This window comes from Amblyraja radiata, chromosome 17 (assembly GCF_010909765.2).
Source record: "Amblyraja radiata isolate CabotCenter1 chromosome 17, sAmbRad1.1.pri, whole genome shotgun sequence".
NCBI classification, from domain to species: Eukaryota; Metazoa; Chordata; class Chondrichthyes; order Rajiformes; family Rajidae; genus Amblyraja; species Amblyraja radiata.
In genome coordinates this window covers 30,440,726-30,460,991 of record NC_045972.1, presented here as the reverse complement: position 1 = coordinate 30,460,991, position 20,266 = coordinate 30,440,726, and the positions used below count along the sequence as shown (strand labels likewise).

The window sequence follows — 20,266 nt, the reverse complement described above, 5'->3', positions numbered from 1 at the left end:
ATTTACCATCTAAATAGAAGTTCGTTAGTGAATTTATGGAGACGGATGATCCTTTTCACAATGGCATAGTTGTATTAATGTTTTGTCCTCAGGATGGAAGTGAGCAAGATATTCAGAAAGTGAGGACCTAAAGGATGTTTTTAAAAGGGGCCGTTACTGTTTGTCATCAACGTCAATGATTTGGATGAGAACCTACAGGCAAGATTAGCAAGTTGATATGAAATGAATCATGCTGATGATATGAAAGTTAGTGGTTTTGCAGATCGTGAAGATGGTTGTGAACGATTGTGGCAGGATCTGGATCGATTGGCCAGGTGGGCAGAGGAATGGTTGATGGAATTTAATACAGAGAAGTTTGAGGTGTTGCGTTTTGGGACATCGAACCAGGGGAGGACCTACACAGTAAATGGTAGGCCTCTGGGTAGTGATGTAGGGCCGAGGGAACTAGGAGTACAGGTGCATGGTTCCTTGAAGGTCGAGTCATAGGTAGATAGGGTGGTCAAAAAGGCTTTTGGCATTTTAGCCGTCATCAGTCAGAGTATTGATTATAGAAGTTGGGAGGTCATGTTGCAGTTTTATAAGACGTTGGTGAGACCGCATTTAGAATATTGTATTCAGTTCTGGGCACCATGTTATAGGAAAGATATTGTCAAGCTTGAAAGGGTTCAGAAAAGATTTACGAGGATGTTGCCAGGACTAAAGGGTGTGAGCTATAGGGAGAGGTTGAGTAGGCTGGGTCTCTATTCAGGAGGATGAGCGGAGATCTTATTGAGGTATACAAAATCATGAGAGGAATAGATCGGGTAGATGCACAGTCTTTTGCCGAGAGTAGGGGAATCGAGGACCAGTGGACATAGGTTCAAGGTGAAGGGGAAAAGAATTAATAGGAATCCAAGGGGTTACTTTTTCCACACTAAGGGTGGTGGGTATATGGAACAAGCTGCCAGAGGACGTAGTTGAGGCTGGGACTATCCGATCGTTTAAGAAACAAACAGGTACATGGATAGTGTTCAAGAAGGAACTGCAGATGCTGGAAAATCGAAGGTACACAAAAATGCTGGAGAAACTCAGCGGGTGCAGCAGCATCTATGGAGCGAAGGAAATAGGTGACGTTTCGGGCCGTTTCGAGGGATAGAGACCAAGTGCAGGCATGTGGGACTAGGGTAGCTTCGACATTGTGGGCGAGTTGGGCCAAAGGGCCTGTTTCCACTCTGTATCACTCTGACTCTATGTCAAAATTGCTGCACATTTGCCACGGGTAGCTCAGAAGTAAATGAAGTGGATGTATAGTGTAGTGAAAGCTACAAAGTGAATACTTCAGAAAATACCTACATTTAAAATAGCTCTAAACAAATTAGGAATAATGGGTGATTTATTTTAATACAAAACTTCAAACATCAAATTGTAAAGGAGGAAAGTTGAACAGTTTTAAAACTGGTTGGTAATTGTCCCTGTATTTTAACATGATTCTTAGGAAATGCATCATTCAGAAAATGTTTTACCCTTCTAAAGTAGGAGTATGGGGATGAAGTAGATTTGAGTAACAAATTAGCATAATAAAGTTTAACATGAACTGAGGTTCAGAAGATCTGAATTGGGTTAATAAATTCCTTCAGGTGAAGGAATATTTTAAACATAGAACATTTAGATTACCAGAGTTTATCTTGTAGCAGTTTAGTGGAAGTTAACCTGAGCAAACAGAGCCGAGTCTAAATTATTTAAACTGACATTTCGTATCTGTATGACTTAAGTAATAACTCAGATGCACTGAGAAGTATTGTATCACATGTTGTTTTTGTCAGTTTCTTGCCAATTATTTAGGATGGTGCTGGCGGTGTTAATCTACTAACATCAAGTGTTTAGGGTGTTTTCCTGAAAAAAAATTCAAACCTGTGCTTTGTCGTTCTTCAGAAATAACATATTAATATTTTAAATTTGCAGCTGAAATCTCAGGCTAAAGGTACAGGCGATGATGATCACATCATGTTAGACATCTATGCAATTGATGAACTGCACGCTAAGGGCTTCGAGGTCACTAATGACTCATCAAAGTACAACTATAAATCAGATGATGACGGAAACTATGGTGAATTGTACTTTATTTCTTTAACTTAGAAATTATTTTCAAGGATGCCAATCTGGGGGTGGAGGGGCAGAGACAGTTAAATTCTCATTGTCTATGTCATACCTGGTGATGTCCTTGTAGAGGAGTTCCATTTGAGTTTGAGGCCTCTGAAATGTCATAAGTACCTTGGGTAAAAACTACAAGCTCAATTATGGGAATGTTGATTAACTTGTGGGATTTACTGGAATGGTGCTCATTTTCCATTCGCATTCTCTGCACCACTGGTCACCACCATTATATCCGCACAATCTAAGTGGTGTTGTTGTTACCTGTCACCTTAACTGAACCTAATTCCATTAGTTCAGTACAGGGATCAGTGTTGAACTTTGTATGTCATTTGGCAGAATCTGCAATACGGGAGCCTTGCTTGCATTCTGTGAAACCAGCCATGTAGAATTAGACTACAAGCGTATTCAACCTTCATGATAAAACATGTATTTTAGGCATTCACAGGCAGTCCAAGTTGCACATTATCATTTCACCTTTGAACTCTCAATGCAAATTCATCCTCGGCAGATGACAAATGTTTTATGTGAACTGGACAGTTGAATTACTCAGCACAAAATTGTTCTTGGTACAGAATCAGTGTGTGGGCTGAACTGCTGCTTTCCTTTACTATAGAGAACAGTGATTTAAGGCTGGTCTATTGGTACTGACGTTCTCCGCCCCACCATCAGCATGGTTCCAAACCTGGAAGTGCTTGTTGCTAATTTTTTTGTTGTATTGTGATCTCTGGGATACTATTTTGAAATAATTCCATCCAATGAGCCTGTCCATTTGATAAATTAATTAAATACATAACACCTCACTCTTTCATCAAACTTTATTCTCTAATAGCAGCTTTTTTCTTGCACTAGTTTTTACTCTCGATTTTTTATTAACTTGCTCAATAAAACAAAATGTTCAAAATGGTAGGTAGGGTTTCATCATCTGTGATATGAGAAACATTTTTTTATTTCTCAACTTATTTCCATTATATTAATTTTCCTTGATTATAGTGTGTTGCCTGGTTGCTTCCATGGTCTGGCAACTGAAATGAATATAGAATCCTTAACACAGGCTTGAATAGTTCAGTTGAATGCTTCACATGTAAACATCATGCATCAGACCCTCAATCATTACTGGTCTTATAATTGACTGTACCCTCAAACTGGCAACTTGCACTCTAAAGGAATTTGAGATTTATTTTCCATTTAGGTTCCTTTCAGCTTACTGCAGAGAAAAATATGACATGGTGTTGTGCAAGCACATTGGCAGTATTTCCTGCTCGAGTATCTACTGTAAACTGGAGACACAAGAGCCTATGGATGCTGAAAGCAAACTACTGGAAGAACAGAGGGTCAGGCAGGATCTGTGGGTGGAAATGGAGAAACAATGTTTCTTAATTTAGTTTAAAGATACAGCACAGAAACAGGCCTTCGGCGCACCAAGTCGGCGCCGACCCGTGATCCTCATACACTAACATTATCCTACACACTAAGGACAATTTACAATTTCACCGAGCCAATTAGCCTACAAACCTGGACGTCTTTGGAGTGTTGGAGGAAACCGGGGTACCCGGAGAAAACACATGCAGGTCATGGGGAGAACGTATAAACTCCATACAGTCAGCACCCGTAGTCAGAATCGAACCCGTGTCTTTGGCGCAGTAAGGCAGCAATGCTACTGCTGCGTCACCATATCGTCCGATTGCGTTGCAATTGTTTCAATGGAGGATACAGCATTTAATGGAAATTGATAGCGTGTCTGTATTTAACTGATGTTTGTTATTCCGTATTGTTGCTGTGAGTGGCTAACAGGTCCTGACTTTCTCTGCAGCTTTTGAGTCTGTCGAGGCCACGGTGAAAGCAATCCGCAGGGAAAAAATGTTTGTGGAGGAGGTGAATACAGGTCAGGATTGTGGTGTGCTGCTGGATGCCACGTGCTTCTACGCTGAGCAAGGTGGACAGATTTATGACGAAGGTTACTTGATAAAGGAGGATGACAACAGTGAAGATGTAAGGAATTTTCTCGTTTCCACATTTAGAGAGAGATAAGATTAAGTTCTCCTGGGTAGCTGAAATATCTCTGCCCCACCTCAAACTGAACAATTTTATTTTCCATGCTCCTTTGAATAGTGGTGACCTAGTCCTTTTACCCTTAAATTCATGTAGACTCACTGTCATTTGGTAAACTGGAGGATGAGTGACGGAGGTAAACCTGATGCATTGCATGCCGTTGATCAAGAGTAGGACTATCTAAATAGTTTTGGGGAGTATCCTAGTTTGATTCTATCCATTAAAGTTCAGGAGTCGCACGCGCTGTTAAGACTTAGGAGCTGGAATCTGTTTTCCCCATCAACAGCCCTTTGCTGTTGAAGGCAGCCACAGCTAGGTAGTGATATGGATAATGAGAGAATTGAACTTGTAATTTTACCTTTTAACTCTTTTCTCTCACCTTGTTTATCTCCGTGGATTGTCACCTTGTCGTGGTGGAGAAGCTTGTGTGGACCTGAGATCCTGAGAGCGATGCCGTCTGGAGCTATGCTCCTGGTAGGGCCACCCATGGCGGTAAGGCCGAGGGGGAGGTCTCTGACAAAGAGCAATCCAACTAAGATCTCAACGGTGGAACAGGCAGAGGACGATGGCTGACCTTAGGGGAGCGTCACAACGGCTGGGAAGGCGGATGAAGGCTGCAGCAAAAAAGGTCTCCGGTCGTCTTGGACTCCATGCCACTGATCCTGACCCAGATCTGTCAAGGACGTGGGTTGGCTGTCTATTCACCAGTCTCCCCACGTTAAACAAAATCACGCACAGGGTCCTCCATATAGGGAATAGCACCCTGGAGACACCCATGGTCAGCCATGACCGAAGGGGGCCTAATGATAAGTTTATCTTAAGGACATGAATTATTGGTGTTTTTATCCAATAATTTGATCACCTCCTGCTGCTGTGACCTAGTCCGTAATTCATGTTTGAACCTTGATTGGGAATTAGATGTGATTTTTGATGCATTGGATCCATACTGAAGTGCACAAACTGTCTGTTGTGTTCGATAACACTGCTCTACATCGTCAATGCCAATTTCATGGTGATTGGCACCATGAAATCTTCTATGTGCAACCTTTCTAATTTTACTTTGCATTCATGATGATAGTCATTTGAACCTAAAGTTATCCTAAATTCGGTTATACTCATTTCTTCGCAGAAAACTGAGTTCACAGTGAAAAACGTACAGGTACGAGGCGGTTATATCCTACACATCGGAACGGTTTATGGACAACTGAAAGTGGGATATAAAGTTCATCTATTCATTGATGAGGTAATAACTTTTTGATGGGGTTTAAAATGATATGGTCACAGCCACTTCCCATGCGGTTACTGGGATGTAGCATCTAACTTTTTATTTACTACTTGCTACTTGTTCTTCAGTAAGCCAGGGATTTCTACTTCCTCTTTCCTATACTGTACACTTGCAATGTCTCTTTTATGCCGGGGAAAGCAAATGACAAATATCACCATTCACTCCAAGGGTAACATTGAGTTGCTTGTCACTTTTATATGATGTTGCCCTCGCCGATCTATCTGCTGAAGATGCATCTACCCACAAACTCACTGGTGGAATTGTCACTTTACAGTGCTTATGCGGCATAGTTTTGTCTTCATACAAAGGGCATTGTCCATCCCTACCCTACCTTTGATGAAAGGTCACCAACCTCAAATATTAACTGTTTCATTGTCTTCCCAGATTATTTTTAGTTTAGAGATATAACATGGAACATGGCCCCTTGGCCCACTGAGTCCATTCACACTATTGTATTGTATTGTATTCAATTTATTGTCATTGTCTCAATTAGAGACAACGAAATGAATTTCCCTTACAGGCAGTATCATAAAAATAAATACATTAATTAATAAATAATAAAACATATTAAAAATAAAATTGAATTTTAAAAAAAGAAGAAAAAAAAAAAAAAGCACAAACACAGAAAGTCTACGACACAACATAACATAAATGGCACCAAGGTGAGGAAGGCACCATAGTCCAGCCAGCCTCCCCTCCGTTCTTCCCAGATGTTCATCCGTGGTCGCAATGAAACTGGTCGCTGGAGCTGTGAGGCAGCAGCTCTACCAGTTGTGCCACTGTGTTGCCCTGGCTTGCTGAACAACTTTGTTTTTGTTTTGAATTTCAGATTTCCAATATTGGCATTATTTTGCTTTTGGTTTTAAAATCTCATAATTTGATGTATATTTCAAGTTCAACACTTTATTAGTCTTTTTGTGTAGTTAGGGGTGTGAACTGTGACATGATAATATTTGGATGAACCTTATCATCAAAATGCTTTCTTTTGCACCAGGCCAAGAGGCGAACTGTCATGAGCAACCACACCAGCACACACATGATGAACTTTGCTCTGCGATTGGTGCTGGGTGAGGCTGACCAGCGAGGCTCTCTTGTGGCACCAGACAGACTGCGTTTCGATTTCACAGCCAAAGGAGCAATGAGCACGCAGGAGATCAAACAATGTGAAGAGATAACAAACAAGATGATTCAGGATGCCAAGGTAAAGTCCAAACTGCTGGAGACACACGACAGGTCAGACAGCATCCATGGAGGGAAATGGATGAGATGATGTTTAGGGTTGAGAGGGAAACTGGAAGAAAGAGATGAGGAAAGGAGGTGGGGCAACACATGGCAAGTAACAGGTGGATCCAGGTGAGGAGGGGTTGAATGGCAGACAAATCAGATTGGTTAAGAGAAGAGTGGAGGTAAGTAACCAAGGCAGGAGGTAGAGAAGAAACAAGGGGGAAATGGTGAGATCTGATGAGAAAGGAAGATGGGGAGTGAAATGTAGAACCAGGGAGAGTGAAATCTAGGACCGGAGGGAGTGAAGGAACAGGAAGGGGTGGGAAGAAATTGTGTGACCCAGAGTGATGAGCAGATGGAATGGCTGGAAGGAAATAGGTGATGAGGCCGGGGAGAGGTGAGAAAATGGCATGCATGGGGTAGGGATGGAAATTAGGCAGATGAGAAATGGGGAGAGTTTCTACCTGAAATTGGAGAATTCACATTGAAGTCTCCACTTCCTGAGGGAAAGATCTATGAATTAAGAGATGATCAGCCATGGTCATATTGAAAAGTGAGGCAATCTTGAGTCCCCAGGTAGTAGTTCACTTATTTCCTGTGTTCAAATTAGGAAATGGGTGTGACAGTGGGGGGGAAAGGTCTCAGTGGGGTTGATTCCAAATTGCTTAGTTTTGCTCTAGATTTGTTTCTGTGAATCGGGTACAGTCATGTGAGCAGTAATGACTTGAACCATGGAGTGACTGCACCTGTGTGAAAGTATGTTGGTGTTAATGAGTTGTTCCCATGTTATTTTCAGGGGTGGGAGACCAGTGTAATATTTTCTTGAAGTTGCAGTAATAGCTTTATTTCAAATGCAGTTATATGGGGTGGAGGGGTTTACTATCTTAGTGTACAGGCCCTATATCAAATGGATATGAGTTATTTCAGTTGCACATTATACCAGTTATTAAGCACTATTAGCTTTGTTAAGAGAGGCCATAGAATAACTAACATGAGGAATAGCACACCAGTGGGAGTAGTAGTACAAATGTGCAGGAAAGCGGACAGAGTAGTGTGAGTAGCAATGTTACAAAATTCTGAGATTTTAAAAATCAAGTCTGCAATTTATCCCATCAGATAAAGCATAAAAAGAAGTTTAATTTGACACCTAATTCACTTTCATATCTCAAGTATTTAAAAAGTTATGGCCATTTTCATACTCGGAAATTAGCATCTTGTTCCCTATTGATTTTCTATGGACATAACAAAAAAGCTGTGATCGTGGACAGTCAAAAGCCCATAACTTTCTTAAAAATTAAGAGAACTGAATGAAATTTTCAGTTATCATAGATTGAAGCATTCTGAAACAAATATAAAATAATCTTACTTGGATGACCTGAAATTAAAGCATATAATTAGTTAGTTACCCAATTGTAGCTAATTCCAAACTTCAATTACTAGATCTAAACATCTATCCATTTCTTAATAAATGATTAACATTTTTAAATAGCCTAAGTGTCCAAATAATATTCACAAATAATTCACAATAAAACATGATTTTTAAATCTCATTTACATTAATTTATAGGCCAAATGGAAGGAATTTAGTGTTCAATTGCTGTAAATTAATGTCCATTTAAATCAGCTTTCCAGTGGGATCCTGTGAACGCGCTGGTTTAGAACGTTCACATTGCGGTAGATTTGTGCCCTCAAATGCCCAGAAAAATACTGCGGGATTTAATGGGCCCCAAATTAGCTACTCGCAACATTAAACTTTGTATAAAGGGATCTTAAGAAGCCCTTTTTAACGTAAAAATAAACAGCCTACCTTCCGTTTTTCCCTGTATGAGATCTGGCCCGCGGTCGCGGGTTTAGAGATTAATTTTTAACCTACTATAACAATTAAATAAAGCCCTTAAAACTAACAATAGCTCAAGCGACGGAATCTTCCAGCGATTTTTCGTTAATAATTAACTAGGCTGAAAAACCTCGATTTGAACAGCCTAGGGATCGCGTTTTAAATCCGCCCCCCTCTAAACGGGCTGGGACAGATTTTCAGCGATCTTCAGGTACGTTTTGCAACATACCTAGTGTGAGTTGGAAAGAACCGTCCATGTATTATCCCAAGCCTGAAAAGCGAGTCTAATTACTGTAGGAGACTTGGGGACCTCCTACTAAACAATGTCTAACCCACAGAACCTATTCCAAATCCCACTAAATTCCAACATCAGAAAATAAATAGGTTTGAGGTTGCAAATAAATGGGAAATGGGGCAGGAGAAAATGAAAGGGAAGGTTGGTGCGAGTGTAAGGACTGAAAGGGATGAAATGATTAGTGACAGTGGTGGCAGCCGGAAGAGGGAGGTAAAGGGTCTGGAGGTGGTGAAAAAATCTGAGCCATCTGAAGCATCATGAGAAGAAGTCAAATGCTGGATGAGTGAGATATATCTGGAATGGCTAATCAAACTTGTTTTCAGGATTGAAAATAGAAATACACTTGGAGCTTCCTTTATGTGCATAAAATTGTTTTTCTTTATTCTGAAACTACACAAGCAGCACAAGAAAGGAAATACAAGTAGACAGGATTTGTAACAACTAAGTATTTTCTTCCAGCCAATCTATGCCAAGGATACTCCCCTTGCTGAAGCTAAAGCTATTCAGGGCCTCCGCGCTGTATTTGATGAGACGTATCCTGACCCAGTACGAGTGGTGTCTGTGGGGATTCCTGTGGAGGATATGCTAGCCGACCCATCAGGACCAGCAGGCTCGGTCACTTCAGTGGAATTTTGTGGTGGAACGTAAGTGCGTTACCTGAATTTGAAAACGGGGGTTACACACAGCTCTGAGAATAAGAGAACTGTTCAAGTTTTTTAAAATAAAATGATGCCTTATTGATAATTGCCAGTTGAGTGAAGCGTGTAACATATTACTGGAAGCATACTCAAGCAAAAAGGGAATAGAGAGAGAATTAACTTATTAATGAATATATACCGGTGGCAACATAAGGATGGGACTAAGCCATTTAGCCCTTTGAACCTGTAAGTGAGCATTAACTGATCTTTTGTTTTAATAATGTCCTTTTAATACAATCATTCAAATTTATCAAGAAAAGCAGATATCTCAGCAATAATAGATAGACACAAATTCAGCAGGTCAGGTAGCATCTCTGGAGAAAAGGAATAGGTGTCGTTTCGGGTTAAGATCCTTTATTAGACTCAGCAATAACCCTTATCGTCTCAGCAATAACTTTTGGTAATATCACAAATTATCCCATGCATTGAAAATGTCAATTGAATGAATCTAAATTTCATGTAATTCAGCCCTGGTTTATGTAATTTCTACATGCAGCTTTCCATCCCATAATTTTGGTCGTTAATGTCCAGTTTAGTTTAGAGATATAGCATGGAGACAAGCCCTTTGGTCCACTGAGTCCATGGATTACCCATTCACACTAGTTCTATGTTATCCCACTTTCTCATCCACTCTCTACACTCTAGGGCAGATTTTAGAGGACAATTCCCCTGCAAACCTGCACGTCTTTGGGTGTCAGAGGAAACCCATGTGGTCACAGGGAGAAAGTGCAAACTCCAGCGCAGGCGGTACCCAAAGTCAGGATTGAACCTGGGTCTCTGGCACTGTGAGGCGGCAGCTGCCTCTGTGCCGCCCTTTACAGCATAAATATCATTTAATAACTGGTTCTCCAAAATTCAAACCTTTCTCACTCGCTCTAAAATCTGATGGAAGTCACCTATCTGGTCATAATCATTATCTTGCTTCTGCACCGTTATCTCTTTGCTTTGCTCCGTTGTTAATTTTGGTGAACCATCAGCCTTGATTCAGTATTTATTATCCCTTTGTTGTAAATACTAACATACAATGAATATCTGCCAGTTGTTCATTTACAGAATCATTATTACCAGTTATAAAGGGGCCCCATTGCTCCTGGACACCTTTATCCTAATGTAATTGTAAATTGGATAGATGACGTTTCGGGTCGGGAGCCTTCGTCAGATTGATCCCGAAGGATCCCAACCTGAAATGTCACCTATCTATTTTCTCCAGAGATGCTGTGTGACTTGCTGAGTTACTCCAGTATTTTGTGCCTATCTTTCTCTAATACCTCCTTAATCTTGCTAAGTGAGTAGTTAATAATATTTAAAAGTTTTTTTAATTCTGAACAATAGCTTATTGGCATCCCCCTCAAATTACTGCCACTCGCTCATCAGTGAAACATCACTAAGATCTTTAGCCTCATTTCTGGGCATCCTTTTGTTTTTTTACCATGTATACTCTTCAAATATTACATTACAAAAGTTAGCACTAGAATCAACATTATAGATATTGGCTATTCCAAAGAATAGTTCCACATGTCTTTCAGACCACTGAATGTAATACCATTTTGTTGAATGACAGTTATTGTGACACTTCTGCCTTCAGCAATTCTGATTCAATAAAGTGATGTTTTTATTGCAGACTTTGAGAAAGGAGTATGTGGCTAAGTGACTTTTTTTTCTGGAGTTGCATGTTATGGTAATTATATCTGTTTTATTCTAGGCATCTGCAGAACTCTGCCCATGCTAGTCCTTTTGTGATTGTATCAGAAGAAGCTATTGCAAAAGGCATCAGGAGAATAGTTGCAGTGACAGGATCAGAAGCTCAGAAGGTTGATGGCTGAGTTTAACAACTTTTTATTACCAGAGATTGTGATTGGATTTTTAGATTCTTTTGTTTCATCTGACCAATTTCTTAAAATTGTTTTTAAACTTGCTTTTGGTTTTTATAACATAAACTCTCACTTTAAGTCCAATAAGCGAGTTCGGAATTCCGAAAAACACAAGGAATCATGGGATTTGGACATAGACCTGCACCTCATCTGCGTTCCCGTCCGACTCCCAACTACGGATGGGGCGGCACTCAGGAGGGGATGGCGACACAGGCAGAGTTGAGCTGGATTTAGCCCTGCTTCTCCGCGCTGGCTATAAGCCTGGGCCGTCGTTCCCATAAGTCCAGGCAGGGCTGGTAGGTTAACAGGCAGAGTTGAGTTGGATTTAGCGCTGCCTGTGGGTGCCGCTCCCATCTGGCTCCCGACGTCTCTGGCACTCGGGAGGGGACGGGGATGGTCCAGTGGCGGTTCGGCAACGATTGCAGCGCCGGAGACCCGGGATCGATCCTGGCTGCAGATGAGGCGCAAGTCTATGTCCATGCCGTGGCACGGCTGCCGAGTGTTTTTCACTTGTGACCTATGACAAGGAATACCGAACTCGCATATTGATCATTTCTGTGGTAGCCTAGTTTTAAATGTACTGGTGTAAAACTAATAATGAGCCATTCCAATCAGTTAATTGGCTCAGTATAAATCTCCTAGTTGGAGCACTTACAGTGATACATTTGGGCTTTGCACTTGCTCATGATCAAACTTCTGCTGGAAAACGTACTCCTTCGGTGAGTTGAGGACCGTGTTTATCAGTGATCAGTTGTGCATGTAGAATGCCAATTCCTGAAAGTACTAGTGGGATACTGTTCTTCCCAGAATTACAAGTCAGAGGACAAAGATGTTTGAAGTACTATATGTTCCACCTTGGGATAAGACACAAGGTTCAAGCAGTCTTTTTTTATATGTGACACTATATTGGCTGTTTCTTGTATGTTTTGTAAAACATTCAGAATTATTTTTCTATGCTGCCTATATCTCATGCTATTTCTTGCATGCTACTCTTCTCTATGTCCTTTGCATCTTGTGCTGACTCTCCCAGTGTTTTTACATGCTCTCATGAATGGTCTCACCTACCTTGTTCCTTTCCTCCCCCCCCCCCCCCCCCCCATGGGAAACAAAAATGCTGTGACTGTGCAGGTGTTCAGTCTGTTTCTGTCCCCTTTCTCTCCTCCCACCTCTCCCTGTCTCTCCTCTCCCTTCTTGTGTCGTTGCTTTGGTCCTACATGCCAGTTTGCTATCAGTCAATGCACTTGTACCAGTTCAGATGTTTGGAGTTGTAAGATAATTTCATTATCTTTTGTAGGCACTAAGAAAGGCAGATGCCCTTCAAAAGTCTCTTGTTGCACTGCAGTCAAAGGTCCAAGTCCAAATCTCTCCCAGTAAGGAGACCCAGAAAGAGATTGCTGACCTTACAGAGGTAAATCTAAAAAGTCGTATCAAACATTCCTTTTAATTTTTAAATTATTCAAATATAGAGTTCTGAACAGATTTTTAAAAATTGTATTGTTGAAAACATGTGTTATCGTATTTTCAGTAACAACAGTATCATATTATCGTAACAGTGAAATTGCTCCCTGCGCAGGATAGCAGGAGATAACCCCTGCACTCCGTGGGTGTAGTTGATCTATGGAATCTTCATGGATTAGGCAGAAGTTGCTGATGGTCTTGCCTATCTTTTGGAGTATTTGTTTCAGCTTTGATACATAAAATTATTTTGTGTCATTACCATTAATCTATGTTATAGAATATTGCAATAAAGATGACTTGAATCAGCATGCAGCTTTAACAAATCCAGCACCACATGGGATCATGGAGTAAACAAGAATTGAATGGGTAAAGCAACATGCCAAAACTGGAAGTCAACTAGCTTCCAGATTGAGAGAACTCTTACTCTATGTAATCAGTTTTGGTCAAATGGTGGAGATAAGAACTAAAACTTAGCCCTCCGAGGAAAAAGAAAAACATTAATAATGCTAGAAATCTGAAATAAATCAAAATTGAAACACTCAACATGTCAGGCAGCGTCTGTACAAACAGAAACCCAAATGTTACCATTATTTCTCTTGCCACAGATGCCGCCTGACCTGCTGAGTGTTTCCAGCACTTTGATTCTATTTTAATTCAAAAATGTCACTGATATTTCAACAATATTTGCATTTGTAATGCAATATATAAGTGTTGAAGGGGAAGATGGTTAATTATGAAAACAGTTTATTTTACCCACACATGACTGGAATTAGAAGTATAGAGCAGCCCAACAACTTGTGAAAAGATGTGGTGAGATGATAGATATCAGTGGTTGGCAAAGATAAATGTGATTATTTGGGGTTACAGTACAGGATCAAACATGGGCTGCAATAAAGCAAAACCCTGCAGATGCTGCAAATCTAAAAGAAAATGCTGGAAATATTCAGTAGGTCAGACAGCATTTGCAGAAAAGTGGTCAGTATTGGGGACAATGACCTTGCATTAGAAGCGAGAAGCCCATATCAGTCCATAGCGCCCTGAAATTGGCAACACAATTAGACAGAGTGGTGAAAATGGCATATGGCATTTATCAGTCAGGGAATTGAGTTTAGAGTCAGAAAGTCATGCTGCAGCTTTATAGAACATTGGTTTGGCCACATTTGGAGTAATGTGTGCAGTTATTTCTGGTTGCCCAATTACAGGATGTGGAGGTTTTGGAGAGGGTGTAAGTTAGCCAAATGCTGCCTACACTGGAGGGTATAAGGAGATTGGACAAACTTGGATTGTTTTCTCTGGAGTCGGAGGCTGAAGCGAGACCTGAAATAAAATTATGAGTGACATTGATAGGGTAGACAGACAGAACCTTTTTCCCCCAAGGTGAAAATGGCAAGTCGAGTCAAGAGTCTTTTATTATCAAAGACTAGAGGGCATTGCTTTAAGGTGAGAGGGACAAAATTATAAAAAGAAAGATGTGCAGGGCAAGTTTTTTTAGCGTGGCGGTTACCTGAAATGCAATGTGGCAGGATGGTTGTGGAGGTAGAAATGATGTTGGCATTGTAGATAGTCACATGGTATGCAGGGAGTGGAGTGATCTGGATTATGTGCTGACAAATGAAGTTAGTTTAATATAGCATCATGTCTGGTATGGATATTGTGGGCCAAAGGGCCTATTTCTGTGCTTTACTGTTCTATGTTCCTTGCAATATTAAGTCTAATTGTTTTACTTGTTCTGTTCCAGATGATAGGCATTGCAGTTATTCCCCAATGGCAGAAGGATGAACTGAGAGACAAGCTGAAGTCCTTGAAGAAAATTATGGATGACTTGGACAGAGCCAGTAAAGCAGAGTTGCTAAAGAAGGTAATAAATTATTTGTCGGTAATGATGTACTGCTTTAATGAAGATAACATTCACCCCAAGACTTTTGGTGTTGTATGTAAGAAAATAGATGCTCTTTGTTTTTACTCATAAATCTCAGTTGGGTCATTGGCCTTTGCTTTGGATGAACAACATTTTATAGTCTGTATTGGTGAGTTCACTGGTTTTCATTATCCTGTCTTGGGAGGGTAACCTCAATTAATCTGCACTTGAATCTTCGTGATGCTTGGCAGATCACCTATCATCTCCATTTCCATGGTATGGCTGAAAACAATTGATTTGCCTATTTCAAATGATGAAGCAAATCCAATTGAAGCATAAATAAACTTCAGGATTAGAAACTTTAACCCTCTTTCACAGATCAACCCCACTTATCAGTCCTCCTTTCCAGTCATGCAGCAAATTATTGCCTACTTATACTTGCATTTTCATATCTTACTGATTTATTTTAGAAATCCACTCTAATTTGGATAAAGGATTTCCCGTTGATCTGTTCAAATTCTCGTAGTAACTGTTTGGGCTTTCATTTAAACACAGGGCATTATGAGCATCTCGTTGTTGAAGCTGTATGTTCTTCCTGTGAAAAGATCTGTGATGATGAATGTAAACAATCCTATTACATCCTAACATTCTCTTAGCCAACTTCATCAAAAACTTACTAAACCCTTCCTTCATCCTGTTTGTTGTTTGCTAGATTTTGAGTGTGGGTTTGCTTTATTTGTCAATTTGGCAGGATGGGAAGCATTCTGTGACATTTGGAGGGTGTAGGAAGAGTGCAGAAAATTTTGCCTCAATTTCTCTGGGAATCGTTTAATGCATACTACTTCTATTGGCAATGTTTTGCCAAAGTGAACCATTGTCTGGATTAGCTTTGTACAAAATAACAGAATAATATTATTGTTGATTCCATTGACAGGTACGTGAGAAAACCAAACAGTTCATAGACACTAATCGAAACCAGCCTTTAGTCGTAATGGAAATGGAACCAGGGGCGCCAGCAAAGGTGAGAAGAACATTATGAACAGTGCCGGCTGTATTTAATTTTTGGACAGTACTGGACCTGACCATGTGTTGTTTTCCCCAGGCGCTGAACGAATCTCTAAAACTGTTCAAGTCGCACTCTCCACAGTCTGCAGCAATGTTGTTTGCTGTAGATAGGGATACAGGAACAATCACGTGCTTGTGCCAAGTACCCCAGGTAACCTGTTGATAGTTCAATGTAAAGTATGTGATTTCAATCTATCTTAAGATTTCAGTTTTCAGAACTGAATAAAAATCAAATCCATGGTATATATGGATACCGACAAGACAATAGCTCAATTGTCAGAAAATGTGCATTCTAGAGGATTATAGTACCAAAAGATGACAGTTAAGCCACATTGTTTAGGTCAGCATAGAGGAGTTGGGCCAAGGGGCCTATTTTCTTGCTATTTCATGGTTTGAAGTGCAAGCTGTTGGGGGTTATGAATTGGTACAAGTTCATTCTGAAATCTCTAATAATGATCCAATGAGACCAGCCAGCAAGTTTCTGCACCCTGTTCCACGATTAAGTACATCACATTCAAGCTCAATCTTGCCTGTGTTTGTCCTGCACATTTCTGAGTGGTGATCATTAATAAGAGAGGGGATCTCTATTGTGTTTTCCATCCCATAACCATGAGGAGGCATCTGGTACACCCAACCTACTTGTCCCAGGTGAGATACCCAAGTTGGCATAGACGAGTATCGTCCCTTCTCTGCACGGTCTGATACTCAGAACTGAGCCTTTGCCTGAATGTCCAAGCATTATTCTACATTGTGTAAAGCCACACAAATTCACTGACAAGTTAATTTTCCCTTCTGTTTCTAAACTTTCAGGAAACTGTAAGCAGGGGTTTGAAAGCCAGTGAGTGGGTTGGTCACATCTTGGAATTAATGGACGGAAGAGGAGGAGGAAAAGACATGTCTGCTCAAGCCACGGGGAAAAATATCAACGATCTTGATAAAGCACTGAAGCTGGCAACTGAATTTGCTAAACTTAAAATAGGAGACCTCAAAAACTGACAAATATCCTAAATAACACTTGAAAGACTGTATGGTGTAGGAGTTGGATCCTGCTTCCATGACGGCAAAATGTTCCACTCCCTGCTAGCTGACGTAACAACGCTGCCAAATGATATAAAGAAAAAGGAATGTCTAGAAAATGTATTAAATGGCTTTTAAGTAACTAATCACCTTTGTCAAACCTTTTGTGTTGAAATGTCTGCTATTAATTAAGTTTAAATAAAGGGACTGGCCACAAATTCTGCTCTTTTAAAAAATGGCTGTAATTTGCTGAAAATAAAGACAAACTATTATAGCTCCTTCTGTGATCTCACAGCACCCTCCATGCGTTACTTGTTGGAATATGAGAAATGTGGCTACTAGTTTGCACACAGGTACCATTTGTTCATTAACAATGTGATAATGGCCAGGTTTGTTCTGAAATAGTCAGCAAATACCTGTTCAACTTTCTAAAATAGTGTTATGAGACCTTGGGCATCCACCTGACTTTGTTTAATGTCTCATCAAAATATAACCTCCAAGTGAACCAACTTCTAATAAAATTATGAGAGGCATAGACAGTCGGAACAATTTTCCTCCAGGGTGGAAATGTCGAACACTAGAGGGCATAAGGTGAGGGGGGGGGGGGGTAGTTTAATGGTGATATGCAGATCCTGGAATGCATTGCCAATGGTGGTGGTGGTGGAAGTAGATAGTATACGATAGTGGTGTTTGAGGTTTTTAGATAGGCACATGGAAGTGCAGGGAATTGAGAGTTATGGATTATGTGCAGGCAGATGAGATCAGTTCAGCTCAGCTAGGCATCATATTCGGCACAAATGTGGGCTTGAGTGGGTGGCTTGAAACCATAGCCTTCTACTTAGTATTATCCACAAAGTAAACAAAAATGCAATCATAAACTAAACTTTTATGTCATGTCTGAGCTAATTATTCTTAGCTTCAGAATAGGTGTTGATTGTAATTAATCCTTGTGATAAAGAATTTACTTTGAAATGTTTTAAAGTGCTATACCAGAATCACTGCAAAGGAATTCTGCAAGCTCCCAAATGACTCGTTTAAACTGTCGTAAACCATATGCAATTGTTAAGCAAGTTTTTGATTCATGAATAAATTTAAGTATACATTTAGAATATATCTCACTCATTTCAACTATTCTCTGGTTTGTATCATTCTTCCCTTTACATCCCCAGGCAGATTTGTGACCACTGAATCTTTACCACAAGCTTGTGAGATGTGCTGGCTCTGGTGAGGGTCCAGAGGTCACAATGTTCTGACCACATGCTTAGCAGATTTTAGTTTCTGCCTGTAGGTCGAAATAAGGTGAAATAGACAATGATCAAATAATAATAATAATGGATGGGATTTATATAGCGCCTTTCTAATACTCAAGGCGCTTTACATCGCATTATTCATTCACTCCTCAGTCACACTCGGTGGTGGTAAGCTAATTCTGTAGCCACAGCTGCCCTGGGACAGACTGACGGAAGTGTGGCTGCCATTCTGCGCCTACGGCCCCTCCGACCACCACCAATCACTCACACACAGGCAAAGGTGGGTGAAGTGTCTTGCCCAAGGACACAACGACAGTATGCACTCCAAGCGGGATTCGAACCGGCCACCTTCCGGTCGCCAGCCGAACACTTAGCCCATTGCGCCATCTGTCGTCCCAAAGAGACCCAGACCCGCGGGGAACAGAGCGATATGCATTCTTGATTAACGTGTAACTGGTCAAGTGTTCTCTCCCCTCTGGTGGGGCAGGTAACATGAAGTCTGTACTTTGGAAGGTCACGGCTAAGGTTAGCTTTGTTAAAGTCCCCCCAAATAATTTGCACGTAAGGTCTTTGGGTCAAAGGGCGTAGCTCAATCCTTCTGGAGGACATGGCAGCCTCCCACATACACTGTTAACAAACGAAACGCATACTTTCTTACCTGTTAAAAACTGCCGAAATTGTTAATTTTTGAGCTGTAAATAATTGTGGAGTATGACTGAGCGCTCTGAACCAAATGCTCTAATATCTTTTCTCTGAACCCGAGCACCAAGGTGTAAGCTGCCGAAGGAGCGCATCCCTCGGGACAGCCCCTACTCTTCCCCCGGGGTCAGCGCTGTCCGGCCACGGCCGCCCCGTCTCCCCCTGTGGTCTGCACTGTCACGGGCTGTGGGTCGGCAGCACCCACGCACGGGGCTGGGTGGAGCGGGGCCGCGGCTCCGGGCAAGCGGACACACGGGAATGAAAACCTGGCAATATCCCCGTCAGCTGCAGCAGAGTTGGCGACAGTCTGGTCCCTCCGCCCACCCAGTCACTGACCGCGGTGCACCGGCACCCCAATCCTGCCCCGGCCGCGGGGACAGGCGGCCCGGGGTCCGCGAGTGTGGAATCAGTCAGCTGGGACGGAAGACGGGCTCACCGAGTGTACTCCAGAGGCAACAGTATGGGTGTTCAAGAAGGAACTGCAGATGCTGGAAGGGTCTGATGAAGGGTTTCGGCCCGAAACGTTACCTATTTCCTTCGCTCCATAGATGCTGCTGCACCCGCTGAGTTTCTCCAGCATTTTTGTGTACCTGCAACAGTATGGGTCACGGGTTGTGACTTCGACTGCCGTGCAACCTCCCTATAGAAGCATATTCTAAGCCTCATGATTTCCCCGCTGCCTCCACTTCGCGGACTCGTCTGTGAAGTTGGAAGCCAGCCACCTCACAAAACTAGGTCTCGGTGAAGCACAGGGCAGCGGCTCGAGAGAAGTCCTTGTTAGTCTAGCGCAGGAGCTGCAGCTCGTCCACTTACTTTGTTATTGAATATACGTTTGCCAGGAATAGGGTGATTTCACGAAAGGTCACTGGAGCGTAAATCCCCACGCACGTGACCGAAAATTTTAACTGAGGGACAAGCGTCACTTCCGGTACATGTTAGTGGATGGGAAAACACGCACTTTCACACCCGTTAACAACATCGAAAACGGCCCGGTTTTGAGCTGCAATTAAGTGAGCCGGTTGGGGTGACCGTGAGGAACAGCTACCTAGATTTACAGTCCAAAAAAAAGATAGAAACGTAGGTAAATTCAAGAGTGAACTGAAGGTGTCAAAACAGCGGAAGTTGACAGCGGCCATTTTTCGTGGAGATTTAAAGATCCGAAATATCGGGAATTATCGCGTTTGCTCGCAGCATTTAATCAAAAGTAAGGCATTATTGACTTTGTTATCTTTATTCATTTGTTAGATGAAAAGTATTAACAGTTAGAAATCCGTCAGTTTCGCTGTTGTTGCCCCTTCAGTTCACTCTTGAATTTACCTTCGTTTTTCTTTCTCTTTGGAACTCTAAAGTAAGATAGCTGTGTCTCACGGTCACCCCGACTTGCACACTTATTTACAGCGCAAAAACTAACCATTTTAGCGGTTCCCTATTTTACTGACGGATTTCTAACTGTTAATACTTTTCATCTAACAAATGAATAAGGATAACAGTCAATAATGCCACTTTTGATTAAATGCTGCGAGCAAAC

At 41.4% G+C, this 20,266-nt stretch overlaps 1 protein-coding gene across 2 annotated transcripts in view; it reads left to right on the top strand.

Annotated features, from left to right (window-relative positions):
- The window catches only part of aars1 (alanyl-tRNA synthetase 1), a 40,088-nt gene extending 23,021 nt beyond the window's left edge, over positions 1-17,067 (top strand). For both annotated transcript variants that reach the window (XM_033035999.1, XM_033036000.1), the window contains exons 11-21: positions 1,942-2,086; positions 3,944-4,122; positions 5,312-5,425; positions 6,462-6,668; positions 9,282-9,466; positions 11,223-11,331; positions 12,686-12,799; positions 14,588-14,707; positions 15,642-15,728; positions 15,810-15,923; positions 16,583-17,067. In XM_033035999.1, the coding sequence (XP_032891890.1) occupies positions 1,942-2,086; positions 3,944-4,122; positions 5,312-5,425; positions 6,462-6,668; positions 9,282-9,466; positions 11,223-11,331; positions 12,686-12,799; positions 14,588-14,707; positions 15,642-15,728; positions 15,810-15,923; positions 16,583-16,768 (1,560 nt within the window). In that variant the 3' untranslated portion in view covers positions 16,769-17,067. The remainder of the gene's footprint in view (positions 1-1,941; positions 2,087-3,943; positions 4,123-5,311; positions 5,426-6,461; positions 6,669-9,281; positions 9,467-11,222; positions 11,332-12,685; positions 12,800-14,587; positions 14,708-15,641; positions 15,729-15,809; positions 15,924-16,582) is intronic.
- Positions 17,068-20,266: the final 3,199 nt, after the last annotated feature.